The sequence below is a fragment of the Vanellus vanellus genome (assembly GCF_965231255.1).
Source record: "Vanellus vanellus genome assembly, chromosome: 12".
Classification (NCBI taxonomy): domain Eukaryota; kingdom Metazoa; phylum Chordata; class Aves; order Charadriiformes; family Charadriidae; genus Vanellus; species Vanellus vanellus.
In genome coordinates, this window is record NC_138917.1 from 10,428,978 (window position 1) to 10,456,439 (window position 27,462).

General features: G+C 48.1%; 3 protein-coding genes across 3 annotated transcripts in view; 1 reads left to right on the plus strand and 2 right to left on the minus strand.

The window, feature by feature from the left end:
• Positions 1 to 12,646, minus strand: part of GALNS (galactosamine (N-acetyl)-6-sulfatase) — a gene marked incomplete at both ends in the record, with an annotated part of 45,862 nt that extends 33,216 nt beyond the window's left edge. The window contains 8 exons of the mRNA XM_082489247.1: positions 319 to 458; positions 1,288 to 1,415; positions 1,530 to 1,596; positions 3,481 to 3,624; positions 6,476 to 6,578; positions 7,614 to 7,688; positions 8,936 to 9,059; positions 12,548 to 12,646. Of these exons, the coding sequence (XP_082345373.1) occupies positions 319 to 458; positions 1,288 to 1,415; positions 1,530 to 1,596; positions 3,481 to 3,624; positions 6,476 to 6,578; positions 7,614 to 7,688; positions 8,936 to 9,059; positions 12,548 to 12,646 (880 nt within the window). The remainder of the gene's footprint in view (positions 1 to 318; positions 459 to 1,287; positions 1,416 to 1,529; positions 1,597 to 3,480; positions 3,625 to 6,475; positions 6,579 to 7,613; positions 7,689 to 8,935; positions 9,060 to 12,547) is intronic.
• Positions 12,647 to 12,728: 82 nt separating this feature from the next.
• Positions 12,729 to 16,095, plus strand: TRAPPC2L (trafficking protein particle complex subunit 2L). Its single transcript, XM_082489324.1, has 5 exons — positions 12,729 to 12,784; positions 13,715 to 13,887; positions 14,873 to 14,960; positions 15,087 to 15,166; positions 15,917 to 16,095. Exons 1-5 carry the CDS (start codon positions 12,752 to 12,754, stop codon positions 15,960 to 15,962), a joined length of 420 nt encoding a protein of 139 aa, XP_082345450.1. The 5' UTR covers positions 12,729 to 12,751; the 3' UTR covers positions 15,963 to 16,095.
• Positions 16,096 to 19,298: 3,203 nt separating this feature from the next.
• On the minus strand, positions 19,299 to 23,167 carry PABPN1L (PABPN1 like, cytoplasmic; the record flags this gene model as incomplete). Its single annotated transcript, XM_082489426.1, has 8 exons — positions 19,299 to 19,338; positions 20,140 to 20,285; positions 20,393 to 20,480; positions 20,596 to 20,702; positions 21,187 to 21,251; positions 21,748 to 21,856; positions 22,408 to 22,579; positions 23,148 to 23,167. 8 exons carry the CDS (start codon positions 23,165 to 23,167, stop codon positions 19,299 to 19,301), a joined length of 747 nt encoding a protein of 248 aa, XP_082345552.1.
• Positions 23,168 to 27,462: the final 4,295 nt, after the last annotated feature.

The following is a 27,462-nucleotide window of genomic DNA, read 5'->3' on the forward strand; positions in this document are numbered from 1 at the left end:
AAATATGCATTTGGCAGATGGAAAGTAAACACCCTGCTAAGTTACTGTGCCTGGCCTGAACAAATTAAAAAATATTCACCCCCTGACAGTGGAGCACAAAGTGGAAATGCACACAGGTGAACAGCCAGAGTACCTCCTCCAACAGTGACTAGAAGTAATGAACATAAGCTAACTCTAAATGCAAATGCTCTGAAATTTGAGGCTTCTTATAACTGCAGAAGCAAAAACCCCAGGTACAGGTCTCTCTACTCCCCTAGACATGGAGACTTAAGCCTTGATCTCACAACCCCAGCCCAGGTTTGTTCATGTGACGCTCACCTTGTTTAGGAGCAGAAATGAGAGCAGCCCCATTATCAGAAGTGAAAAACACAAAAGTGTTCTCACTGATACCCAACTTCTGAAGATGTTTTAGGATTTTTCCAACGCTATCATCAATTTCTCGCACAGCATCCCCATATCTGAGGCAAAAGTAGATGCAAAACATTAAAGGCAGCAAAAGAAGAAAAGTGTCACACAGCATAATGCATTGCAATCAACCACAATGCTTTTAGTGGACATTAATTTATACCTGTGCTGCAGAAATACTTCTCTTGTTTATCAGCTACTGTAATAAAGTTTTCCACTGTCGCTGCTAAACCCTTGTCTCCTACTGGGAGAGAGCAACTTCTCTTGGGTATTAAGAGTCAGAATTTGTTCAGATGTGAGCCGCTCTTGGACAGAGACCAGCAACCGACATAAATTTAGCTATGGAGTTCTCAAATATAGGCAAAGCCACTTTGCCATAGACTTGAAGCTAATAATGTAGTTTTGCTTATAGATGCTGGTTTGAAACTGTATTCTCAGAAGCAAGGCTCACAATTATCTACAGAGCTCTCTGCCTCCTGTAAATTGAGTTTTTCATGCATGCTTTTCTACTTGCTGGCCTGATTTATAGGCTTTTAAACCAGGCACTAATCATACAAAAACCTTCCAAAAAATCGTCTGTGCCACATACAGCACTTCATTATTCACACACCTGGCAAAGGAGCTTAGGCTCCCCCTTCTCCCCCATTTAGTCACAGGACCTTCATTTCAGATTATAGCAAAATTATTAAAGAACAACCCAAGCAAAGTCCTCACTAACTAACCAGTTTCAGCACACAAACACTTTTGAGAAATTATCTATATACTTGGATCTAATAAATGTTGCTTAGGTTTTCTGTTTCTGCAGCACAAGGTATTAATTAAAAAAAAAAAAAAATAAACCAACCAAACAACAAAACCAATACCCACAAAAACAAGACTTACAGTCCTCTCTGACTAGTGCCCAGGAAATGTTTGGAGGCATAAACAGGAGCGTGGGTAGCATCAATTGCCCAGTATAAAAAGAATGGCTGCTGGCTGGCCTGCTGCTTGCTAATAAAATCGAGAGCTTCCTGTAAACAACAATAAAAATTAATTTAACAGAATCATCCTCTCCACCTAAATCTCTCCAAAAAAAGAAGCAAAAGTCACTGTGGCTTAGAAACCAGTATTAAAATAGACAGTACCTGCAGGTAGATCTGAGTCAAGTTGGCTTCACCTGTCTTCAGATCAATTTTGAAATCTTCATAATATCTTAACATAAAATGCATCAGAGAAAAAAAAAAATCAATCCTAAGGAATATACAACATAAAAAGGCTTTCCCCTCCCCCCCTTCCTTACAAAAGCAGGTCACTGGTGCCACTCTGCAAATTCTTTTCATATATTAAAAAGAATGTCACCGTATTTTTTTCTCATGGAAGAAAGCAGTGAAATGGCTAGATCCAAATTAATGACTACAAGATTTCAACAAACCCAAGGCACTGACTTTTCACTGTTAAGTTATTAGAATAGGGGTAGTGTGCTTAAAGATCTTATGCCATTACTCCTTCAATAGAGAGCTGTTTGATGTGTGAGTAAAATTTGCAGAAGTACACAACAACTTTCAGTGAAATAGAGCAATCCTGGAATCAGAACTTGTGCAGCTTTGAAAACGTTATGTTAGTCATATCTTTAGACACCAATTAAGCAAAGAAGGGTGGGAGGCAGTCCTCAGGAGAATAACAACAAGTGAAATAAGATGATAACCAGGCACAAGAGTGAATGGACAAGAATGGCACAGACTGCAGTCTGGAAGCATAGACTGGCGTTATGAAAACAGACAAAAGGTTATTACAAACAGGAAGAGAAGGAATAAAGAGGTCTTTCAGTACAGAATGGAACCAGCTTCCAAGAGAAGTAGTGGAGAGAAATCACCATAGGAACCCTCTAGGGCATGACCATCTCTGGGAGGGAGGCACCGTAGAGCAGTCACATCCCTAGACAGTCCACACGCAACTTGCGGGTTGGCATTGATACTCAGACCTTTATTAATCCTCAGAATCAAACATCTAGCTTCATATTTAACAAGATTCCACTTTAAATTTAGATGGTAAGGTAGAGATGAGGAAGACAGGATTCCTACAAAAAGCCATTTAGGAGTTTAGAATAAAGTTTATTAGACAGCTAGCATGCCTAGTCTCTGAGGGGCATCAATGCTGTAGAATTGTCTCAGCTTTAACTTCACAACTGAGAAGCAGCAGGCACTGCCCAGGCAACAGTACCCGAGTATCCTTTTCTGCCAGCATTGCTCTCAAAACCTCTTCTTCCCCCACAAAGGACTATCCTTGCTTCCTCTCCTAGATGTGAAATTCACATACCTCTTGACAGTTAATCTATACCTTCCTGTTTCTGACTGCCTTGTGAGTTTTCCCACAAGATTTTCCCTTCATTCTGTTCTAGCTCCAGTGGAAACCACCACCCAGGTCTTGAAAGGCTGGTTATTGGCCATCCCCAGACTAGAGGGTAAGTCCTGTTCGAAAGTATGAGGGCAAAGCAAGAGATGAGATCCTGGCACAAGATGTTGTAGAGACCAGAAATACAAACTGGTTTAGAAAAGAGACAAGTAGTTCATGGAACTTAAGTCAGTGGCTACTAAAGATCTGGACACAACCTTCAGTTTAGGAAGGTGGACAGCCATGCAGAAGAAGGATCATTCCACATATCTGTTTTCTTATACCCTTTCTATAAGCATTCACGATGAATAGTCATTGCAGAGCATAATGGATTAAATGGGCCTTGGGCCTGATCCAGGAGGACTGTTCATGTGTTTCATGACCTTTTACAAGCATCTTTCCTGCACTGGCTTATTGCTGAACTGCAGGACATTCAGGGTCCTCTGTAGTAAGCATCCCAGATTGTAAAGGAGGCAGGATATTCCCAATGCTTGACATGCTATAGAAGTCCTCTGCATAGGGTGAAGTACCTGCAGATCACTGCCCATCCAACTGAGTCTGTAATTCCGATTCTGAAGCAGCTGTGGGTTTTGCCAACCCCTTTTCACTGAAATGGGTTTGCTACGCTAGCACTTATCTTCCAGCGCTGTAATATCAGCAGCGAAAGCAAAGAAAATAACATTACCAGGCAAGTAGCTGAATTACCTGCCAATCATTTCCCAGTCCCTATACACAGGGATATTGGGGAGCGCTCTGTTATCAAAAGGTCCAAAATGGCAGTTTGGGGATCCAAACCATTCATCAAACCCATGCTTCAGGGGGTGGAATTGGGGCCTGTGACCCAGATGCCTAGGAACAAAAGAAACAGATGAGTTAAAATTCTACTGCAAAGAAGCAAATAAAAATCTCACCAGAATGGCATGCAAGAAAACAATCTTTGCCTAAGAAGAAAAACTTGAAGCATTTTAATCAAATAAATGACTGCAGAGCATTATCTTGATCTTTCTCATACTTGTTGCAAACACGTCCATGCAGACTCACTCCAGTGCTTACATACATCCCATTTTAGTCTACTGTCCAATCTTTGTTTTCCATTATTTCCTTCTATTGGTGCCTGCTCTCATGCTGTCTTGATGATCTGTACTGATGGACTGCGCTGCCCAAAGCCATTGCAAAGACACACATAATGTTTTACTTAAGGATTCTGATCTATGACAAGTCACTTTTATACCACTAAGCTGTAAAAATACAGGGTAAAGCGCATGAAACGTACCATTATATCTGCATTCTCTTCATGGAATACTCATGTTGCCAAAATGGTACAAAAACCTTAATGTAAACAAGAAGGAGTTCTTTCCATTCATATCTGAACATAAAACATGTTCAGCAACTCCTGATGACAACTCCATTCTACTATGCAGCTTGAAAATTCAAGATGAAGCTCCTCGCTAATCTCCAATTTACATACTGCAAATTCTCCATTTCCTTCATTTATACTATCTTGAATATACAGAATGCCCATCCTCTCCCAGTCTCTAAAGGAGATCTTTGGAGCTTAATGTTTATTTAATCATTCCAGCTCCCACTCACAAGCCTGCATCTGCAACCTGTCCATTTTGTGCCATCACCCTCTGCACACTTTCTGAACATAAGGGGCATAAAATGCATTACCTGAAGAAAAACGATCCATGGTGTTATTCTGAGCTATTCCAAAATGAGTTACAACAGACAATAATAATCATTCCAGCTATGATCATATCTTGGTGATGTAACTAAAACTGCAAGCCTGGCCTGCAGGATTCTACCCTTTCCTCATTCATATACATGGTAATATAAAGCTCTTCCTGGCTGTTTCTACAACAGGGGACATGAAAAAAATATTTTGTTCTAAGAAAGTCCTAAGAGAACTTACAGAGGAAGAGACTTGGAATCAAATAATTACTGAGATGCAGATTATTCTCTCCCTCTCACAACACAAAAAATAGATATTTAATGAAATGCATCAAATTCTAAACCAGACATGGCAAATACTTGACTTGCAAACTGTGGAACCTACTGTCACAGGACACCCTGAATAGTTTTTAAAAGGGATGTTGAAAGGATATAAAAAATGTTCTTCTGGAAAACTTAAAAATCTTTCAAAGCCCTAAAATTCTATGCGTGGCTAGGATGAGACTCCAATTTAACTACTCTACCTTGCATTTCTTTACACCTTTCTAGGAAGCAGGTGGTATGCACAAATGATAGATACTGCTACTGTACGCAATCATTCCCTAGTGCTGTCCAGGATAACAGTTCTTGGGTGCACAGCGATAGTACACTGCACATTCATATGTAGTCTCCTTCTTGCTAGCAGCTGCAGGTCCTTCCAGATTTGCTGTTTTCCGAATAACTGCCTGGAACCAATCTGTATTTACGTTGTTTATTTCTTTTCCCTGGGTGTATGAATTTACATTTATTAGCACTGAACTGCATCTTATTGCATTCAGCCCATTGATCCGATTCTTCACGGCCACTCTGCTGTTTGGATTTGTGGTAATAAATAATTCACTGTCTTAGGTTAGTTTGCTTTCCTTCCAATTTCAGCAGCACCAGTGAATCCAACCACAATTTAAACTCACTCTTCTCTAACTTGTTAACGAAACTGTTAAATAAATTGTATCCCATTACTTTCCTAAACAGTGTCCCCCTGATACTACTCTTGTCCGAAGTCTCTTCATTAACAATTACTCTGTTAACCAAGCAGTACTCCTGTGGTGTCTATGTAGTTTCAAAGTTGCTACTTATGCATTTATTTATTACAGCACTGTTCCAAACTGTGAATCAACTGTTCAGAGATACCCAGGCCCCACGGGATTCCATTACAGCCCACAAGTGCATTTGAAATTCAAATGTTACAAATGCACCAGTTTCAACTATTACATTTGTAATTTCACCATGCTTGTTTGATCTGAGTATCTTTCAGGCCTTTCCCTTCCGACTCTTTGCAGACATCACAAAACATTGGTTTTCAGAAGTTCTTCTATATCCTCTACAAAGATTATACTGTACTTTCATGAAAGTCCATAAAGTTAAAGGACAATATTCACGGAGTATCGGATCAGACCTCTAGGTCTTTTAAAAGACCTGGCATCAACAATCCTGATCAAGCCTATTCCTATCCACCCTGACCTACACTTGATGAACAATCTTCAATGTAGCCCTGGAGATGTCTGCATCTCTATTTCTATACCACACACTTCTACACAGCCCCACCCCCACCCATCCCCAAAAAGAAACTTTCACAATTTAGTCTACACTATTAACAAAAAACCCAACATATAGCAGGGGCCAAAGATAAAAAGCACATAGGTGCTCAAAGCAAGTTCCTACAGAACATCTTGGTGTTTTTTGATTAAATTAAGTTGTGTGATACATGGATGAAAGCACAAAGAGTTGAAGGGTTTATAGATAGATATATATATACATAAAACTGCTTCAACTCTTCTTATGAAGATATATGCATGTACTTGTACTGGTAGCACTTAATTCAGAAATTGATCACAGCAGGGGAGAAGATCCACCACAGATTTCAAAAGCTGGACATCTGAGCTTCAAAACAGTTTTTTTTCCCTGTGATTCTGGTTATTCTGCTGCTCCTTCACAATACATACACACGCATACTGAAATATCAAAGCAAGAGATCTTAAATTAAGTTTACCATTTGCCAATGATCTTATTGATGTAGCCAGCTTTCTTCAGCAACTCTGGAAGCAGTAATTCAGAATCTGGGATTCCTCCTACTATATCCTGTGGCGTGTATGCTGTGTAAAACAAACAAACAGAAAAATCTTTCCAACTCTTACAAATATTAGAGCAAGCAGCTCATGGCTGCCCATCATTAGAAACAGTTAGTGGATGAGAAATAGTGATTAATTTGAAGTCCCAGCAATATCACCCCTTCAAAGGCCTCCCAGGCTGCAAGATGAAGAGAACTTGATTCAGAGAAGGGAGATCTCCACCCAGTTGCACACCACAGCGAACAAGAAAGGGGGCTGCCATCACAGAATGAAGGCGAGACCCTTGAAAAGGGGGGTCATAAAGAAAGCAAGTGCTTTAGGTATGCATTGGAGTTGCCTTTACACTTGCAAATTTGTTTCATATTTTCTAAAATGAAGGCCTTTTTTTCCTAAATCAAATGTTCAATAAACTTGCTCAGACTGCAAGACCTGAAAGAAATTATGTCTCTCACAGTCCAGAGTTGTCTGGCCCTTGAAAATCTAAGGTGTGACTGTGGTTAGGACAGAGATAGTCAAGCATGCTGGCTGATGCACAGTGTGAATCAGTACGTAGCTGCTGATTCTTGCCCAAGCACGCATGGTCTCATGTGGCGTCTGTCACGCCGGAGCCAATGACAGGAATCAAAATCAACCCAGGAACGTTATGAACTGGTAATCCTCCCTGGAAGCACCACGGGCACAATTGGTAGTTTTATAACTACCAAGGCCGAAACGGTTAGAAAACTAGCTGCTGAATGAAACTGCAAGCAGCTTTTTTTTTACTCTGGGTGTTAACATATATCCCACGTGACTTTCTTTCACCAGACTGCCCAGAGGAAACACTTCTCAGCCAGCAGAAGCAAATGGATCAACCAGTCTTGTTTGTCTCTTAGTTTGAGGAGGTTTTCTGCTTGATGAGGAAGAAACAATAAATTTCACGCTTATTACCACCAGTTAACATGGTAATCTCTGGAAGATCCATAGGGGAAGATCACCAAGCCAAGCCTTTGTTCAAAGCAAAACTTCCTACAAAGCACAGAGGGAAATCAAGGGAGGAAGGCAAGTCAGTGAAGCCCATACCGTTTCTGGCATGTGCATTTGTGGTGTAAAAACCATTCCTGACTGGGAGACGGCCCGTCAACAGTGCTGCCCTTGCTGCAAATAACAACAAAAAATGTTTTATTTTACATGCATTCTCTGCTTAATATTAATATTATCATATTAAGGCCGAGGACAGTGCACTGACTAAAGCACGTCAGTGTCCTTTTGCCACAGCCAGCTACTAAGATCACTCACATTAGAACAGGCAGCAACTCTCTTCTCCAGTGAGCCATGGAGATAGCCACGTTCTGATATGACATTTGAATTATTCCAGGACAAACCTGGCTGAAGTTTGGCCCCTCTATTAAATTACCCACTGCTGTAGAATAATTATTTTCAGTAGTCAATGTAGCAGCCCTTCTACCTTAGTAATTACAAAAGGAATACCTGACATATATATGTAAAAGGAAATCGTAACAGAAATTGATTACATGCTTAAGGCTAAATTTTCCAGCTTGCCTGAACAGAAGTCATGTAATAGTGAAGAAAGAGCTGTCCAGCTTTGACAGTAAAAGTCAGGTCCGGACTGCAGGAAACATTTAACCAGATGTTTAACTTTAAGCATATGCAGTACCACCATTGGACTTAGCAGGACTTCAGCATATTTTAAATGCCTTTTCTGAGCAAGGACATCATCAGCACAATGACAAATTATATCCAAAATGAAAGCCCAAATATAAAGCCCCTATTTCTCATTTTTGTTTCAGTTCTTGGCTGCCAATCAGGTTTGAGGAAAAAGGAAAAAAAGCAAAACCCACACCACAGAAGAACCAATAAGGATAAAAATATCTGTGTCTCCCAGACCCAAACGTTTCTTTTATCTCCTGTCCCTTCCCCAAGAATCTTGCAAGCCACCAGGGTTAAAAGCAAGACACAGCCTGCTGCCATTCCTTGCATGAAAGTCTCAAAGCCAATGGAATCCGACAAACTATGTACAAACTATGTTCAGCAATAATTTAGGTACTTCTTTGTCTGTTTATCCCAAAATAAGAAAGATAGGAAAATGCAATGACTGAGGCTAAAATACTAAACCAGAATGTGGGTTTTTTTTTAAAAAAATCCCTTAGCTGGACTGATTTGATCACTAAAACACTGCTTTGTATGAACCAAAGATTGTAGGGTTTCCAATCAAAACGTAAATAAAAAGGCAGCAAAATGCAAGATCAAAGCACAAAATCCAAACACTGCCCTGAGGGTAATCGCTGGTTTGGTTGCTAGTTCATGTCAGATGCTGGCAAACATCCCCATCTTCTCAGAAGGTGGCATGCTTATATGCTAGTTTAAAACTCAAGTTTACTCACACGGAGAACAGAGGGGGTTGGCAGTATAAAAATCCAGGAAAAGCATCCCTTCTGAAGCCATCTGGTCTAAGTTAGGAGTTTCCTTAGAAGGCTCTCCGAAAGCTCCCAAATCACCCCAACCCATCTGTAAAAAGAACACACCAAAAGATGTAAAAGTACTTTTACTCTTCCACAACGACAATGCTTCTGGGCCAACATAACACTTTTATTGTATCCCTTCATTTCTAAATCTTTATAGTGCTCATCTCCTTATTTGAGGAGTACTTCACAAACACGATAAAAATGATCTTCCCCAACCCTATGAAGCAAAGGACTATTAGAGTTTTCACTGGCAAATGAGAAACTGAGGCACACACGATTAAATGACTAGCTAACAGGCATTAAAACCCTTGTAGCAGAACTGGGTAAGAACCCTAATGCTTTCACTCTTACTCAAGCGCCTGAAGACTGGCAAGCGCACACATTCCAGGGAGGAAAAGGAAGTTACATGTGATATGCTCAGTGTTGTACAACTGCAAAGTCTGACCCTTCATTCCTTGGCTACATGTCTTTGTGTTGGACCACTGACCCCAGGACTCCATCTCAGCCTGTTGAAGCTATCTATCTATCTATCTATCCATGCGCGTACATGCAACTAGAAATACAAGGAAAACCAGTGCTGCAGGAAAAGAGAGAAAGTGCTTATTTTAAAAGCAAGCTCTGGAGAGAAACCTGCCAGAGGCATCGTATGTCACTCTGCTTATTTGCAAGACAGTGGTTTTACCCTGCGTCTTCCTCCTAATTCAGAGAGGTCACGCGCTAGGAGAACCGTAAAATTACCATCATGTTGTCTACGTTCATTGCTGAATGCTATTACTGGTAATAATACAAATAAAAGTAAGTGACTTAAAACAGAAGGTTCTAGAAGGGAACAACTTAATGAGCAATTAGGCACCGTGGTTGCTGGAGATTATGCTTTAAAAAAGGCAATAGCTTTCTTTAATACAGATGCGTATCAGGTGAGCAACTGATATGGAGGGCGTAATGTATCGAGATCTTTAGAAAACCATCTGTCTGGTCCCATTTGAAAGTCTAACATTTACACTGCAGTGATGCACCTTGGAGAAAAAAATTGTTGGAGAGCTGCAGAGCCGGCTGTTGAGGTTTGAGTGAGGAGCAATTAAATGGTACCACCTACCACTAGGATGTGGAATTAAAATGGACTCAATGGGATCACCCCCAAGTTCTTGATTCTTCAGTATCTTTATCATCAAGGAAGAAAGAAAAAAAGAATATCATGTTGCTCTAATTCAAAACCAGTGACAGAGTCACAGAAGTTACCAAGGATCAAAGGTAAAAGACCATGCAGATGTATTTTTAATGAACAGCATTTTATATAAATAAATAGTTCACAGAAGCTCCAGTCAGGATCTGTGCCTCATCACGTCTCTTGCCATACCAACACTTCTAGAGTGGGATAATCACTTTCACCTTGAAAATTACAAATGGTAGCTTTGGGGGAAATATTCCTGAATGGAAAATTGAGACGGACTGCCAGAAAAACTAGGCTTACAAGGTAATTATCTTGTACAGTAGTGTTGAAACACTATGAAAACATCAGTCACATTGAATTGGCAGAACAGAGCCAAACAGGCTTGCCCACCCTTTGAGTCACACCCCCACCCTCATTAGTTTTTCAGGTATCTTAAAATGGCACACAACACATTTCTACTACAAACATACCTGAAAGACGACATGAAAATACCAAAAGAGAAGCAAACCAGGAAGATGTCAGCACCTCAAATGTGTTGAAAAGGAATTTATTTCCTTACTTATGTGGATAAGGCGATTACAGAGTGCAAAAGTGAAAAGACTTTTAGTTGGAAACAAACCTATGATTATTTTTGCTCTTTAATGATTTATTACCTTTTTTTTTTTTTTTTCAGTTCAGAGAGCAAAAATTAATGGAATTACTTTCCTCCTTGTTTAGTTCTTCAGGAAACAAGTTTGGGTTTCTAAAACATTTCCTGAAATGTATTGAAGTGTCTTTGCCTACGCTTGTAGCTGCACTTTATTCAGTGCTACTACCACTACATCCATCGCTACTATTAGAAGATATTGCCACAATTATTTTTGTAGGCTACAAAACCAAGCCTTAACTTCAGAATGATTCTATCAAGGTTTGAAAACAACCAAGACACCCTGGTTTTCAACATTTCCCAGCTGGAGGAATCCTTTGCCAAGGACTGTGGAGTTAATTGGCCAGTCATTATGAATGGACTGGTAGATAAGATAATTAAGACTTCTAGATGAGGTATGTAGGTGTGTAAGCACCAATTCCAAAAGACTCGAATATGGGCTTGACTTTATAGACCTGAGAATTCGGTCTCCTTTGTTTTCAGCAGGACACTCCCACACCCGGAATAACAAAAGGTTTGCATTAATACTGCAGTGTTTCTAGCACAGGTCAGCTAGGGCAGCTCTGCCCTGAAGAAGGGCAGGGATATGCCAGGCCTGGGCCTTCCTTTCAATTCTTCACCACTTTTTACACAAAATCTGGAAAGGACTCGAGAAAGAAAGCGACCATGCATGATGGCTTTCAAAGTACTTACAAACCTACTCAAATATTCCTGCTTATTTCAATCAAACTTTTCCAGATCATCACATCAACCTGTGAGCTGCACCTGAATCACTGTGCTGAAAACCTCTGACCATGAATCATGGAACAGACCCTGTTCACGTGCTATGCCACAGGCCCTGATCTACTGACAAAGGGAGCGGATGTAGCACACGGCTGAACACGGAGACCACGCCACCTAAAAGGGATGATGCAAGAAGCTAGAAACCATGCAACCTAGCGGGACCCTACATACCAGGGAGAGCTCTACTCCGTAGGAGTCAATGCGACAGAGCTCTAGGGAGCATAAAGAAGCAAATAAACATGCAAGACATGCTCTCAAAACACAAGTCTTGCCAGGCCCAAAAACGTCTCTCGATGTGCACTTAAGAGGACATCCAGAAACAGTAAGCTGCACGATAAGGCTCATGGGGAGCCAAATTGAAGAAACCTCCATTTAAAGGCCTCTGCCTCAGCACCAGCACAGCTTTGGACCCAGCCAATGCGTCGTGATGCTCCCACGAGCTCAGAGACCACCGCCAAAGCATCTCTGACATGCTGCACATGCACCATGAACAAATTTCCCAGACATCAGCAGAGCATTTCTGACAGCCACCCTGCCCACAAGGTGCTGGTGCTCAAACCCTGCTGCCACCACCACCAGTGCCTGGGAGAGGGTGGGCCACCACGGAAGCCCCTCCACTAGCCCCAGGACCCCACCTCACCACCAGGGCCCTGCTCTCAGCCCAATGGCAAGCTCCCTCAGCCCACACCCTGTAACAAGCACACTATGGAGCTGAGGCCCCAGTTTCCCTCAGCCACACCGACCCCCTCCCGGGAACCCAAGCCCCTCTCTGGGGACAGGTACACAGCCTTCTTCCTGGCCACAAACAGAACTGCCTCCCCGGTGACCAACACCCCCTCCATCCACCTTAAAGCCCCCCTCCCGCCCCCCCAAGTGACTTCCTCCCAGTGACAAGTGTCCCGTCCCCCGGGGGTCCCCCGGCCCCACTCACGTCGTCCATGAGGAGGAGGAGGATGTTGGGCGGCGCGGAGGCCGCGGCGAGGCCCAGGACCCAGCACAGGCATAGGGGCACCAGCACCACCCTCGCCATGGCAACCGCCGCCCCGCGCGCCCACCGCGCCTCACGTGAGCGCCGCCCGCCTCACGTGACCCGCGGGAGGGGCGGGGCGAGGGGGACGGCGGAGGCGGAGACAAGATGGCGGTGTGCATCGCCGTGATCGCCAAGGAGGTGGGGCGGGGGTGAAGGGAGCGGGGCCGGGCCTCAGGTTGTGGGGCCTGGGAGGGGCTGTGGGTCCAGTTGGGGCCTGAGCGGGGTCGTGGGGCCTGAGCAGGGGTGAGGGGAGTGGGGCTGAGGTGGTGGGGCCTGAGCAGGAGTGAGGAGGGGAGCGGGACTGGGGCTGTGGGGCCGAGCGAGGTTGCGGGGTAGGGGTGAGGGGGAGCGGGGCAGGGTCTCGGGTTGTACGGCCTGAGGGGGACAGGGGGGTCAGGTGGAGCTGTGGGGCCTGAGCGGGGCTGAGGGGAGTGGGGCTGGGTCTGAGGTTGTGGGGCCTGAGCAGGAGTGAGGAGGGGAGCGGGACTGGGGCTGTGGGGCCGGGTGAGGTTGCGGGGTAGGGGTGAGGGGGAGCGGGGCAGGGTCTCAGGTCGCGGGGCATGAACAGGGGTGAGGGGAGCGGGGCAAAGCCTTGGCGGATACGGGGGGAGCGGGGAGCGGGGCAAACACTGGAGGTTAAAGTAGGCTGGGCAGGAGCAGGCTGGGACCAGGGCAGAGGGAGCTGGCGCAGAGTATGCAGGGACAGTGTGAGGATGCCCTACAGTGTCCTGCAGGCAGGAGAGGAGAGGAGATGCATTTTCCTCAGAAAGAGCGGGGAATAGGCTCTGCTGGGGCAAGGGGGCAGGTCAAGCAGTGGAGAGACCTGATCCTTGTGCAGTGCCTGTGCAAGTGATTCTCCTGCCACTGGTGTATGGAGACAGATCTGCTCCACAAGCACTGCAAGGTGTAAAGGGGGGCTGTGCTGTGACAGCTGTGAATGTAAAATCATTAAAATAGTTTGCTTCTGACAGCAGTGATTCTTTGGGTGAAAGCACTGTCGTGGCATCAGCTGTCACTTACACAGCGGAATGGCTGGTCCTAGTTAGCATAATTTGTTTTCCTCCTCAGAACTACCCCCTCTACATCCGGAGTGTTCCAACTGAAAATGAGCTGAAGTTCCACTACACTGTGCACACTTCCCTCGATGTTGTGGATGAAAAGATCTCTGCGATGGGCAAGGCTCTTGTAGATCAGAGGGAACTGTACCTAGGGCTTCTCTACCCCACCGAGGACTACAAGGTGTATCTTTCTAATGCCTTTTGCCATGCTATTATGTATTTATAGCCTCTTACTTGTGAGGGACTCCACTTGGGAAACTTCTCTTCCTACTTAGTGCCATGTTAAAGACATCAGCAGAAAATACACAGACTTGTTCACTGACCACTTTGTCACCTAGAGGGTCAGGTTTGGTGCCTTTGTCAGTTCAGCAGCTGCTTCGTTGCCCAACCAGGTGGTGGAAAAATTTACCTTTAGCCTACATGAGGGAGTGCAACATGTGAACAGTGCCTGGTGCAGCTAGACTTCACCTTCCATAAACTGGGTGCTTTATTCCATGCTTAGCTAAAACAGTTGACTGACTACAACAAATCTTAGACTCCTTGATAACACCAGTGAAAGTAGCAGGAGTATGAAGGTGCTCAAATACATAAATCCCAGGTGTGTGGTCCAATTTCTCTAAAATCTGTACTCCATGGCCACAGCTGTCCCAGTGTTTTTAAGTCATCAAGTTGATCTTTTGAACTTTCTTTGGGTTTTTCTCTGAATCCTGCAGATGGAAGTTATCTGCTGTAACAGACCTGACTTCTGGGTTTTCTGATTGTTAGTTTTTTAAGTCCATGGTCACACTGGCCGATACTAGAATATCTCCAGGTTTTTGTGGTCTCCCAAACAAGAATAAATAAGGTGGCTGTCTCATTGAAATGGTGGTTAAGACGAGAGAAACTCTCACCAAAATAGCTAGTGGGAAGCTGCAAGGCATGCCTTACTGGACAGCATAGGAGCAAGCTTGACCTGGAGTTATTAAAGATGGCATCAGTCAGGTAGAAAGGGGATACAGTTCCTGCAATCTGGTGTCTGGCTTACCTCATCTAGTCCTGGTTACATGCTGGGTGCAGCAAGAATGTCATGTTTCCTCTCAGCTTGTTTCTTTGAGTGTATTCCAGCCTTGTTTTAGTGGCTTTGACAAGCTCTGGTGTGTCAGAAGCACATGCCTTAACAGCTGCACAGATATGGCTACGTGACAAATTCAAAGGTGAAGTTTGTTATGGTGGTGGATTCTTCAAACACAGCACTTCGAGACAATGAGATCCGCAGTGTAAGTGCAGGAAATCAGAGCACAACTTGCCACATCAGTGTTTTTGCTACTTCCGCTTATTCATAAAGTGCTGAGAAGCAAAAAAAAAAAAAAAAAAAAATTAATTAAACTACAATCCCTTTTCAGATGTTCCGAAAGCTGCATAATTCATATACGGACATAATGTGTAACCCTTTTTATAACCCTGGGGACCGTATCCATTCCAGGTAAGTCAGCTGATCATACTGATCTTTGTCATCTTTCTGGAACTTGCAGTGCACTTATGATGTAATAGGACCAAGAGCATAACCCCTGTGGTTGACTAGTTCAGATGTGCATGCTCTAACTGCCTAAATGGAGAACAGCTGTGTTGTCTTTGGGCCATTACTGCATAACAGAAAACTCTCAGAGTCTCATGAGAAGTTACATTGAACTCTCACTCCCACCTCAGAATCAGTGTGAGAAACTTTGGCTCAAGAAAATTAATTTCTTGGGGAGAAAAAATGCCCTGTTTCATAGGTAAATACAAGCATAAACATAGGTAAACAGAGCAGGTTAAACAGAGTAAACAACTGCACTTGTCCAGGGTTTACCCTTGGGCAACGACAGGTGGGCATTTAGTATGTGTAGTTCCTCACACATGAAGGCCAGTGCCTCCTGCTTCTCACCTGTAATCTCACAAGGAATTTTAATAACGTTGGGAGTTTCTACTGCCTAGGCAAGACTAACTTCTTTTATGCTTTGCTGAGGCAGGTCTGCAGCCAGGATAAGACCTGTCCTTACTTCAGCTTAATTAAAAGTCATTATTTACTCAACAGAGCATGCTATAGTTAAAGAGTGAAACCATATATTCAGCCTGGGGAAAGACAGCTTGTTAACCAGCAAAAGGCATTGTTAGCCATTGGGTTTGTTACAAGATATCTGCTGTGCCAACCTAGCTGCTTTCTTTAATATTCTGTGCTCATTTCCTTCTCTAGGGCTTTTGATAATATGGTGAACTCCATGATGATGCAGGTCTGTTGAGGCTCTGCCCCTTCTCATCGGAGTTGTTGAGAACATTCCCTGTGTACAGGAGCGTGCCTACGAAGTGATGTGTATATTGTCTTCATTCTGTGTAATATTTTAAATCTATTCTATGTAAAATAAACTCAACACATGCAAAGTTTGTGTGCGTTTCTACTCTAGCAAACCTGAGTATAGCTCAGAAATCACTGTTCAGCTTCATGCCTTCAGGTAACATGCGAGAGCCAGCTCTTCCTTCAGGAAGGTCAGCTGAGTCAGACGGGAGGTTGGTTCCCTACAGAAATGTGTGCAGCTGTGCCTCCGTGCAACTCAGATGTTTCTGTAGGAATTGGGCTTTGTGTAAAAACAGCAGTTCCTGCTGCACTTGTGGTTAGAGCAAGCACAGCTGCACAAGAGACAGCTAAGAGATTATTATTAGGGTCAACCTAGATTTCAGTCAGCCAAGATGCACACTGTTCCTCAGAAGTACTGGTGCTTCAGAGCAGTTCCTCTGAAGCAGGAGCAGCGCATCAGCAACAGCAGTCCTTCTGCTGTTCGCCAGCCCCCTTTGCTGCTGCTCCGGACTGTTCATTCTGACAGGAACATCACAAGCAATGCTTAATTCAAACATACTCGGTCTCTTTGTCCTGATTTTCCTTAGCTGGGAGCACTCACAGATCTGTATGTACTTACTCCATTAGTTCTTGGAAAGAGAAAACTCTGCAAGCCAGGCGAAGGCTCCAGGTTTCTCTACAACCCCAGCCACTGTTTACATACTTGAGAAAGCTCTGGCAGACAGCAAACGGCTGGTCTCAAACCATCAACTTGAACCTGGTGGAGCCCTGCACTGATCCTGCCTTCCTGGGGAAGATCTTTGAGTGACTCACATTTGACAGTGTTTGCTGTTATCACTTTGCACCTCGTTGAGACAGGCCAGGCACACGTAACAGCATCTCTACCCCGGGTCAGGGAGCACAGGTAGTGCAGCTGGGATAAATCCACACCAAGAGATTAAGACATCAGGATTGCACAGCTGCCTGGCTCATCCCAAACTAATCTCTATTAACATCTCCTCCCCCTGCAGCTCCCTGCTGTTCTAATTAAAGACTACCAAATCAATAGCAGGTATTTATATATATATAAAAAAATACAAGCTAGACTAGAAAAGCATCCAAGCTTCTTGATCGCTTGCGCTACGCAAGACTCTGCGGCTACAGCAAGTTCAGCAGAGGTAACGCAGGCAAGCACAGGCACTGAGCAGGTACCCAGTGCTTTTCCACACACTTCTACTCCAAGTCTTTCCTGCCCCACAGGCAGCAGTCTGTGCTTCAAGCACCTAATCAGTTAAAAATATATAAAACATAGCTAAAAAAAAATAAATAAAAGAGACAGCTGCACAGCTCCAAAGGGTACAAGAAGCCTGGAGAAAGCCAGGTCAGCGTGGAGTGTCAGCTCACAGCCAGTGCGATCTCACTGCAGTTGAGGTTCACACAGCAGGATCATTTATTTTAAAAATAAGTGACATTTACAATACTTTCTCAAACAGAACTTAAATACATTTAATCAACAACAACCTGTCAAATAATGGGGAGGTGAAAGTGGTTGAGCCTCTCCCATCATCTAAACAAGGCACAGTAGTACACTGCTATTCCAAAACATTTTCATATAAAAATCTTCACTCGGAGACAGGAGCTCAGCTTTTCCTCTTACACAAGAGAGTACAAACACCCCAAAGTAGTTTTTGTTAAAAATTAAGTCTCAAGAATTTACAAAGCTACTAAATGTAAAGTTTAAAGCTCTAGAAAAAGCCAGTTTTATAAGTCTAACCCTAAGGGTAGCTTGGATCAGGGCCAGCCTCAACAGCACAGTCCGCACTGGGCAAAGTGCAAAATCAACACAACATGAAGAGTTAAAGCCCCAAGCTTTAAAGAAATCCTGAGATCTTAAGGAAAAGGAGGGGGGGGGGGGGGAACACAAACCCAAAACAGTGGGATTTTTAGCCTGGCAATGCCCCTGAGCTGTGAAAAGCTGCTTTAGGAGTTGGTCACATCTGTTGCATCTGGGTTAGAGGAATCCTAACCAAGGATCCTGAAAGATTAGCGTGACAATTATGTAATAAAACAAATTTTGATGCAGAACTTCACACAGTAACGCTGTCTGCTGGTGTTTGCAGCCTGCCTCTTTTAACACAAAAGTTTTTCCTTTAAAAACGAGTGGTTTCAGAGCTCATAAACACAAGCTCAGCAGGAAGGGGAAGTGCCAGGCAGTGCTCGTTCCCTGGTACCCAGCTCCCCTGGTGCACTTTGGTCCTGACCTTCTAGTTCAGCTGGGCTCACGCCATCCCCAAACGGGGATGTGCAGCAGGAATGGTGATGAGAGTAAAGAGGAAGATTAGACCAAATTTGCAAGCGTGGAGATGGTTTTCTAATACTGCTACTGCTAGAAATAAAGTAAAAAGATGCATTAGCAGCACTCTTACCCCTGTAGTTTTGGAATAAAAGCAGGAGGTGCGGAAGAGGAGGTTGTTGACTTCTGAAATAAAAGGGGGGGGAAGGGTTTTGTGACACCCAGGTCTTGTTTAACCACCACGGAGATACAGAGGCTTCCAGAGAAATAGCAGAGGATGCCTTCTCCCTCCCCTTGTTGTCAGATGTACAACAGCACCAGTGAGCTAAAAACCAGACCCAAAACACATCGTTAGGCTCCATCATCTTCCCAAAAGCAAGGTCAGAAATCCACAAGGCTAATGGAGTTAAGGAAAAGCTCCCCAGCAGTCAGGTCTAGAGTTGTAACCAAAGTCTTTCTCCACTGATTTGGAGAAGAAGAGTCTTCAGAAAGGTATTCATGATCTTCTTATGGGCAAGAGAAAGCAGCATCCAGCCCCTGTAGAAACAGCTGGCAAAGCTGAGTGCTTCATGGGCCAAGCAGGACAGGTCCGCCCTCATGGTGGGGTGGAGGGCATTTGGACAGCTAAAAGCCAAACCATGTTTACAGCAAACCCTCCAGTACAGCCCTTTACTATGGGGTGAGACTGATGGTCTGGTAGAGCTCTTCCTTTCCCAGGACAGGGTGTTCTCTAGAATGAGACTGTTCTCAATGAAAACACAATCTCCTAAGCAAAGCTAAGGTGAGCCTCTCCTGGGATGCTGATAGGGATCCAGCCGATGTGCAGTGGAGCAGATCCAGTCTTCCCTCCCGCAGCCTGGAACACGGCTGCCTCAGCAGTAATCCTCACGGCCAGACAGATAGCGTTTTAAAGTTAATCTTTTTTGGCTTGGGTAGGCATATTTTTAAATCACTCCAATCCCATCTCCTCATTTCAGTCCCATTGGCATCACCAGGGCAGTCCACTCCTTTCTAGTACGGAAAATACCAAGGCACCAGCCTTGCCCGACCCCTAAACGAGAACAAAAACAGTATCCTGAAGCACTGGGGCACTGCTCAGCTGAGATGTCATCTCTGCCAAAAAGCACAGCTACCTGCTCCTTCACCCCTCCAAGAGCTGGGATTCACCCTTCCACCCCAGCTAACCCAGACTGAACCCCCAAAAGACAGGGGAGTCCCAGAACCAAGCAGACCTCTGAGACCTGTCAGGCTGGGAGCGCGATGCCCACCCACTGTGCCCCCAAAACCCCTGCAGGGACAGTGCAACAGCAGCAAGTTCCCAGGTGTTTCTTCCACCCCCACAGCTCCTCTCCTCCTCCTCCTCCCGCAAAGCTGAAGGGGCTGGGACATCATTGAAGCTAATCCCCAGTGAGCTCGCAGATGCACGAGCAGCGGGAGGTGTGCTGGAGAACCACTCCAGGCTTGTGCTGGGGACACAAGGGATGCCAGGACAAGCAGCAGGGATGGGTCTGCCATGCCACCGCTGGCTGCTCACTTCGGTCCTACCCCCTCCCGGCTACCCACAGTCCCCCTGAGGTGCCCATGTCCCAGCCAGACCAGACAGCAAGCTCCTGCCGACCCCACAGGCACCAGGGTGATGCTAACAGCACATGGCAGGCAGGAGACATTTCTAGCACAGGTCTCCAGGAGGCTATTCCTGCTGGAGCCCTCCTCCATCATTCCCTGGGTGGGAGGTGCAAAGCTGAGCAGCTGAGCATGGCTGGAGCAAGGAGCAGCTGTCTTCATCCTTGGGGACACCCTGCTCCACAGGGATCTTGACCCAAATACGCAAGGAAACCCTCTGCCCATTCACCTGTACGTCCTCCCTCGCACCCTTGGGTGCTGCCATCCATAGTAGCCTCCCCGCTGGGCCAGCCCTCCCCGGGCTTGGAAGCGGCCCCGGTAGCCCCCGCGGTCAGTGGTGCTGATGCCTGGCATGTTGGTCCTCTTGGGCAGCACCTGGAAGGCAAGAGATGGCTCAGCCAGCGCCGGGGTTCGGCACAACCCCATAGACACAGGGCTGGGAGTGATGGATTCACCATCCCAGGGCCTCATCCAGCTCTTACCTTAATGACACGGCCTCTGAACACACTCTCATCCAGCTCCACCGCAGCCTTCACAGAGCTCTTCTCTTCGAATTCAATGTAGGCATACCTGCAAGGCAAGGGGGCGATCAGAGCTCCAGTGACACCCCACTGCTCCCAAAGGCTGGGGAGCACAGGGCAGCACTCTCAACATCCCAACCCCAGCCCCCGCGCACAGCACTGACCCTTTGGGATGCCCCGAGAACTTGTCACAAAGGATGGTCACTCGGTTGATCTGCCCACAGCTGTTGAAGTGAGACTCCAGCTCTTCTGCTGTGCCCCCGTAATCCACCTGCAACAACAGTTCTGGCTCCTCCAGTACCACCAGCCAGCTTCCCCCAGCTTGTGGGTCCGCATTCGCACACCATCACGGGGGGCAAAGGGCCTGGCTGACCCCACTCACACCTTGCCACCATGGCCTCACCATCTCCTGAGACTCAGGAGACCCTTCCAGCTGAACGCTCCAGCCTGGAAACCCAAATCCGAGGCAGCCCCCCCTCCTTTGAGGGAACAAGCAATGCTGCACGACCCGCAGCCTCCAGCAGGATATTTTGGGGAGCTGACACATGCAACAGATGATCTGCAAGTGGCTGAGGATCACAGGCAGATGCTAAGTCACATTCCCAGTCTGGGCTGGGCAGAGGAGAAGCATTTGGGACAGGACCAGCCAGCTTCTGCTGGGGGGGGCAGATGGGCCCCCATGCTAGGGATCTCAAACATATGTCCAGCTGGGCAAGGAACAGCAAGGTGGGCCCTTTCCAGGGTCTCCTACTTACATTGCCCACATAGATGGATCGCTGGTCAACCTCAATCTTCTCTTCAGTTGTCTTTGGGAAGAGACCTGCAGAGACAAGGGGTTGTGCTGGACAGAGTCACAGGAGCCCTCTGGCAGAGGGACGTCTGTCCATGCAGGTCTGCTCCCAGCAGGGCTGCCACCAAGCTGACACACTGCAAAACTCCCCGGGTCCCCGGTAATGTCCGGACATATTCAAGTCCCCACACCGCTGCCGCCACTTCCTCCATCCCCTTTGTCCCCACTCTCTTCACACAAAAAAAAAAACCAACCACCCACTGAAGATAACTGCTCGACTGGGGCTGTTGGTGCTAAACTCAATTACTTAAATTTAATTAAATTTACTGCATCTTGTCCTGCAAATGTAGGAGTTGGATATAACCTTAGCACCATGCCATGCCTGGGACCCCATCCTGCACCCACCTTACACATTGTCTCAGGCTGCCAGCAGAGACAGAGCAGTGTGCTCTGGCGCTGGTCACCACCCTGTGCCCCAGAGTTGCCCCTGGAGGGGAGGGAAGCAGCACACAGGGACAGCCCATACCTGCCTCCGAGCTCATGATAAGGCGGGTCTCAGCTTCCAGCTGCAACTCCTTCAGCCTCTCATCCTCCTTCTCCATCTCCCGCACTCTGGCTTTGATGGCCTCCAGCTCCTGAAACCCAAACCAAGACTTGCATGAGCAGCGCACGGAGCAGGGACACCCCACCACTGCTGTCCACCCTGGATTGGGACATTGCAGTGCTACACAGCGCACACCTCCACCAGCAGTGCCCTCCCAGGCTCGGGACAAGGGGGAGCTGGGTGCTGGGGACAACAGACTGTCCCACAAAAGGGAAGTTCAGCTCCCAGCTTCACAGAGGGAAAAAAAACACGGAAAACTTTCCTTTCCTGTGCTTGCCTGGGAAGCAGCATGTGCTGCAGCAGAGAGGCCCCAGCAGCACCAGAGGGAACTGGAGGTTTAAGCTGGTGACAAACAGGAGCCATTGACACTTTCTCAGCCAGGCAGACATCTCAGCAGTGAAAGCTGAGCAGCAGGAGAGGGACAATTCAATTTCCAGCTTCTCAGCTCAGGGATTTTAACAACAGAACCCCAAGATTATTCTTGTTCTTAATTTCTGGAAGTGCTTAAGGAGAGGTGTAGAAAGTTTCCTATTTCCTCAGAGAAACGGGGAAAGCTGATTCTGCATTCAGCCAGGCACTCACTGGGTCCGGCACACTCAGCTCCTCCGCACTGTCCCCCTCCAGGTGGCTCAGGTCGGAGTCATCTGCAGCCTTCCGCAGAGCTGCCATCTCGGCAACGTCCCAGGATGCCTCTACTGCTGCCAGGGATGGAGAGTCCTGCCACCAGATCCCTGAAGTGTCCAGGAAGAGAGGACTGGGCAGGAACAAGGGCAAAAAGCCATTTAACAAACAAACAGCCATTTAACATAGAACCTAAAGCAGAATTACAGCCAGGCAAAGGCTTTAAGGGCGTTTCCAGCAAAAAGATGAATAGGTGCCACCAAAGCAGTTTGCTCTTGGTGCTGCAGGCTTGCAGCAAGACCCCAGAACTGCAGGACTAAGGGCTACTGGAAGGTCTCTGCTTCATACTGAGCCACTTCCCAACACAGAGGGCTGCAGATAGGACCTGGAAACAGCTTCCCTCAGGTGAAAAAAAAACAGGCACAAGCATCACAGCCTGCTGGCAGGGAAAGGGAAGAGGCAGCAGGACCTGCCCCACCAGCAGAGCTCCCAGGCTGCACATAGGTAGCGGCAGAGAACCCTTCCTCACCAAAGCAGAGGCAAACCCGCACCCTCTCAGCTCTTGTTTGAGCCCGCAGCGGGACAAACTCTCCCACCTCTTGAGTGGGAAGCTGACCCGGCTCCAGCCCAGGGAGCCTCGGTGCCCGACACCAAGCTGGGGCCCGGCTCGCCCCGGTCCCCCCTCGCCGCCCCGGACCCACCTCGCCCGGCCCCCGAACATGCTGCGCTGCCTTCGCGGAGCCGGCGGGACCAGCGGAGCGGCGCGGCGCCACGTGCGGATCTCCCGCCACCACGTGCCGCCCTCCGCCCTGCGCGCCACTTTCATACATCAGTGACCAATCAGGGCAGGGCGCGACGCCAGGCCCCGCCCCGTGCCTGCAGGGCGGGGGAGGCGGCCCTGCCCAGCCGTGACCCCGTGACCATGGGTTCGAGTCCCGGGGGCGACAGGAGACACGCGTGGCCGGTGGATGGCACAGCTCCTCCGGGTTTGGGGACTCCCCGCCCTGGTCCTCCTTGCCCACCGAGCCCGCTGGTGGGGCTGGGGACCGTAGCCAGCTCTCGGCAACTGACCCCGGCACAGGGGGAGCAGCGGAGCACCCCAAAGGGGTGCAGCATCTGCAGCGGGGAGGGGAGATCCCTTTGGGTTCCCTGGGGCCACCTGTGATTGCCCCCGGCTGTGGGCACCACTCCTCAGAGCCGGGCATGGGGCAGCGAATGATCTCAGGGCTGGCTATAACGAGCCCCCCAGGGTTGGGGGCACAGGGTGTGGGGTGCTGCTGGGAGAGGGGGCTGAGGGCACCCAGCACAAGCCCAGGCTACAGAGCCTCCGGTTGATATTAAATTGTCTTTATTACACAGATACAGAGTTAAGAACAGACATAACCTGAATCATAAAGTTTACATCTTTCACAGGTCAAACATACAGTACACTTAGAGAAAGCGGGAAACAGCAAGGGGGGAGGGGACAGCATGCCGAAGGAAAGTCCTACCACGTCATCTCTCTGGACTGGCCCCCAAAACCCATGCAGCGGGACAGGGCAGGCCACTGCCGTGCCCACCCAGCCCTGGCAGGAGACTCTGGTTTCCAGGCCCCCAGGGACCTCCGTGCCCCAGTGTCCCCATCCCCAGGGGTGGCAGGGTAACACGAGCAGAGCTCAGCCCCGCACGGGGCCAGGGGACTGGTGCTGCCCACGCAGCCGTGAGCAAGGGGGGGGATGGCGGCACGACACCTCCCTCCTGGGGCCATGTCATTTGGTGGCATCAGAGGAGCCCCCGGGGCAGCCACCGTGGCAGGGACACCCCAGCACAGTGCCTGGGACCTAGGAACAAGTTGGCATCCTGTCCCCAACCTCAAACCCAGCAGGAACCGGGAGGGCATCCCAAGGAGGAGGGGGTCCCCAGCATGCCCCAAAGAAGGAGGGCAAGGAGAGGCTGGGAGGGGGGAGGGTTGGGGGAGCTCTGGCAGTGGTGGAGCAAAGCCTGGGCAGATGTGGGACCCCCATTCCGGAGTGCCCAGCCTCGCCGGGACACGGCACTTTGGTTTCAGCTGGGATTTCGGGTTGGGAATATGAGGAAGGAGCTGGAGAGACCTTTGCCCGGTGGGGACAGAGACCCAGTGCCATGCTTGGTGCCAGAGGAAAGCCATGTCTCTCCTGCCACCTCCTCTAGCCTGGTGCTGCAGCCAGCACCCACCATCCAGCGCCCTGGGGTCTGCCTCCTCGCGGGGACAGGGACCTCAGGCAGGCTGTGCCCATGCCACCAACACTGTCCCCTGGCCCCAGCCGCGATGGTGGGGAGGAAACCCAAGAAGGGGAGCTGTGGGTGGCCATGGGGACCCAATCTGGCAGGGGACTGTGCCTGGCCACGCTGGTCCCCGAGATGCCCCACAGCCACTGGGGTGTCCCTACCCACCGGCACCACGCGGCTCATCGGTCTGCCATCTCCCAGCTGCCACAAAGCCACTGAAGGACACGGCTTGGGCACAGCATGGGGCCCATGTCCCCTGGCCCCCCGCATGCCCCAACACCATTTTGGGGCAAAACCCTGCAGAAGCGCCCGCTGCTCTAGCCAGCGCCTCCCTGGCTGCCATGGCCCCTTCCGCCCCCACATCACTCCGGCCCCGCAGCTGCACCGCCGCTGCCGTCCTCCCTGCATCGCTAATTTTTTGGGAAATATTACACTTTAAAGCTGTCGTTCTGGTTTGGACATCTGCTAGCGCCGTGCCGCCCATTCCCTCCCTCCCTTGGCTTTTGGTTTGAATGCAAGGTTCTGTAGGGTATTTTTATTATTACTCAGAAAAAAAAAAAAAGAAAACAATAATGAAAAAAACCCAAAACAAAACAGAAGGGAGTGGAAACGAGAGCAGACTCCGTGGAAACGCTCTCGTCCACAGTTTCCCGGAGAGGTGGAGGTAGAGAGGCAGAGCCCCGGCACGGAGCAGGGCTGGGGGCACGCGGGGACACGCAGGGACACGCGCGGCGGGAAGGGCAGGGACGGGATGGACACCCGAGAGAGCAGGCGGCCCCGCAGCAGGTGCATCTGCAATACTCTTATATATTACCTCTTCTCAGGAAACGTAAGAAAAATAGACAATATTACATATGTCACACCATAAATAAAGTGAACAGTCACTCGAGGGGCACCCGGCAAAGCTCCCAGCCTCGGGGTGCACAGAACCCCCCCGGGGGGGATGCACCGAGGTCTCGGGGTGCACAGAACCCCCCCGGGGGGGGGGGAGGCACTGAAGCCTTGGGATGCCCAGAAACCCCCCAGAGGGCGGCACTGAAGCCTTGGGGTGCACAGAACCCCCCCTCCAGGGGATGCGCCGAGGCCTCGGGGTGCACAAAGCCGCAGCAGGGCTCGGTGCCGGTGGCACAGGGCTGGCAACGTCACCCCGGGAGTGCCACGTGCACCAAGCTCTCCTGCAGCGCGGCACGGCGCGGCGCGGCGCGGCTGTCGCAGGAAGCCGCCGTGAAGGCAGCACCAGCAGCCGGGCCCCCGGGGTGACTGGCAACACAACTGACCCGGCCCCAAGCCCTTCCCTCCTCTTCCTCCCCTACAGAAAACACACAGGATGGTTTTTGCAAATGCGGAAAAACTACAGCTCCTATCGAGCACACGACTTCTGCTCGCCTCCGGCCGGCCTCGCTCCCCCCACGCCACAGCCTCCAGCGGGTTCTCATCATCTTTTATTTGGCAAATGTCTCTTATTATTATCATCACTATCATCATCATCATCATCATCGTCATCGTCATTATTATTATTATTATTATTTTTTGGACCTCTGCAAACACTATTTACATTCACATTAGCGTACAGCACTCCCGCCCCGCGCGGGGCTTCCCTCCTCGGAGCCGGGGGACTTTCCGTATTGCACTCCCGTCCTCTGCGCTTTGTACAACGATGCGAGAAATACAAAATAATCAACATTGTCCTTGGCTGCCTCCTCGGCCAGGAAGGAGGTGGCGCTCGCTTTCCTTTTTCCTCTTAAAAATCCTTGCAAAATAAATCCGACGCGGGGTGCGGGAGCAGCCCGGCAGCGAGGGGCTGGGGGGGGGGAGAAGGGGCGTCCAGCCGCAAGTGGCCCCTGACGGCTTCAGGAAGGGAGAAAACCAAAATCTGTCTTTTAATCTCTCTTTTTTTTTTTTTTTATTCTCTTTTTCCAGGTCGGCAGTGGGCAGAGGTAGAGATGTGCCGGCTCCGGCTGCGCCCACCCGGGCGGTTCTCAGCCACCATCTCCCCCTCCCACGCCTGGGGGGGCTTGCATTTAAAAAAAAAAACAAACACCTTTTTTTGCTTTATTTTAATAGAATCTCTTTAAAGCCCCGGGGGAGTGTCCGTCCATCCTTGCGGGGAGGGGAAGGAAGCGACAACAGAACGAAACGAACTTTGGCAGTGGAGAGACGTTTGGATCTTCCTTGGTTTTGGATTTCCTTTGGAGCAGAGGTGAGTCTGGTCTGTTCTTGGCTAGCTAGCAAGGTAGTTACAGGTGAGCGTCCGTCACACGGATTGACTTGGCGTCGTCTGGTTTTTGGATTTTTCTTTTTTTTTTTTTTCTTTTTTTTTCTTTTTTACAATTTCTTACTTAAAGCCAAAGAGTCCGACGTTTTCTTTTTTATTTTCTTTATTTTTTTTTTTACAAAAAAAAAAAAAAAAAGAAAAAAAAAGGAAGAGAGAGATGAAGAAAAGAAGTTTCTTTCCTCCTGCAAGCGAGCCCCTCGGCAGCGCCGATGCGGGCCGGGGCAAGGCTGGCCTCTCCCCACGTCACTGCGTGGCGAGGCTGAAGCCAAATCCCTCATCTGGAATAAGAAAAGGAAAAAAAAAAAAAAAAAACAGAAAAACCAAACCCAAAAAACGACAACAAAAAAAGGAATCATAATCCCCCAACCGATAGAAAACCAACCAAAAAAAGCCAAAACAAAGACCGAAGAGAGAACAGAGAAGACCGGTATTTGCCTTAACTCCACTTAAAGCCCAGTTTGAGGATCCGTGAGGATTATTTGTGAGAGCTAGAG

Coding starts and splice junctions, on each gene's coding strand:
- TRAPPC2L (XM_082489324.1), top strand. CDS start 12,752: ATGGCGGTGTGCATCGCCGTGATCGCCAAGGAG. Junction 13,888..14,872: donor CCCACCGAGGACTACAAGGT/GTATCTTTCTAA, acceptor ACAGCTGCACAG/ATATGGCTACGTGACAAATT. Junction 14,961..15,086: donor GAGACAATGAGATCCGCAGT/GTAAGTGCAGGA, acceptor ATCCCTTTTCAG/ATGTTCCGAAAGCTGCATAA.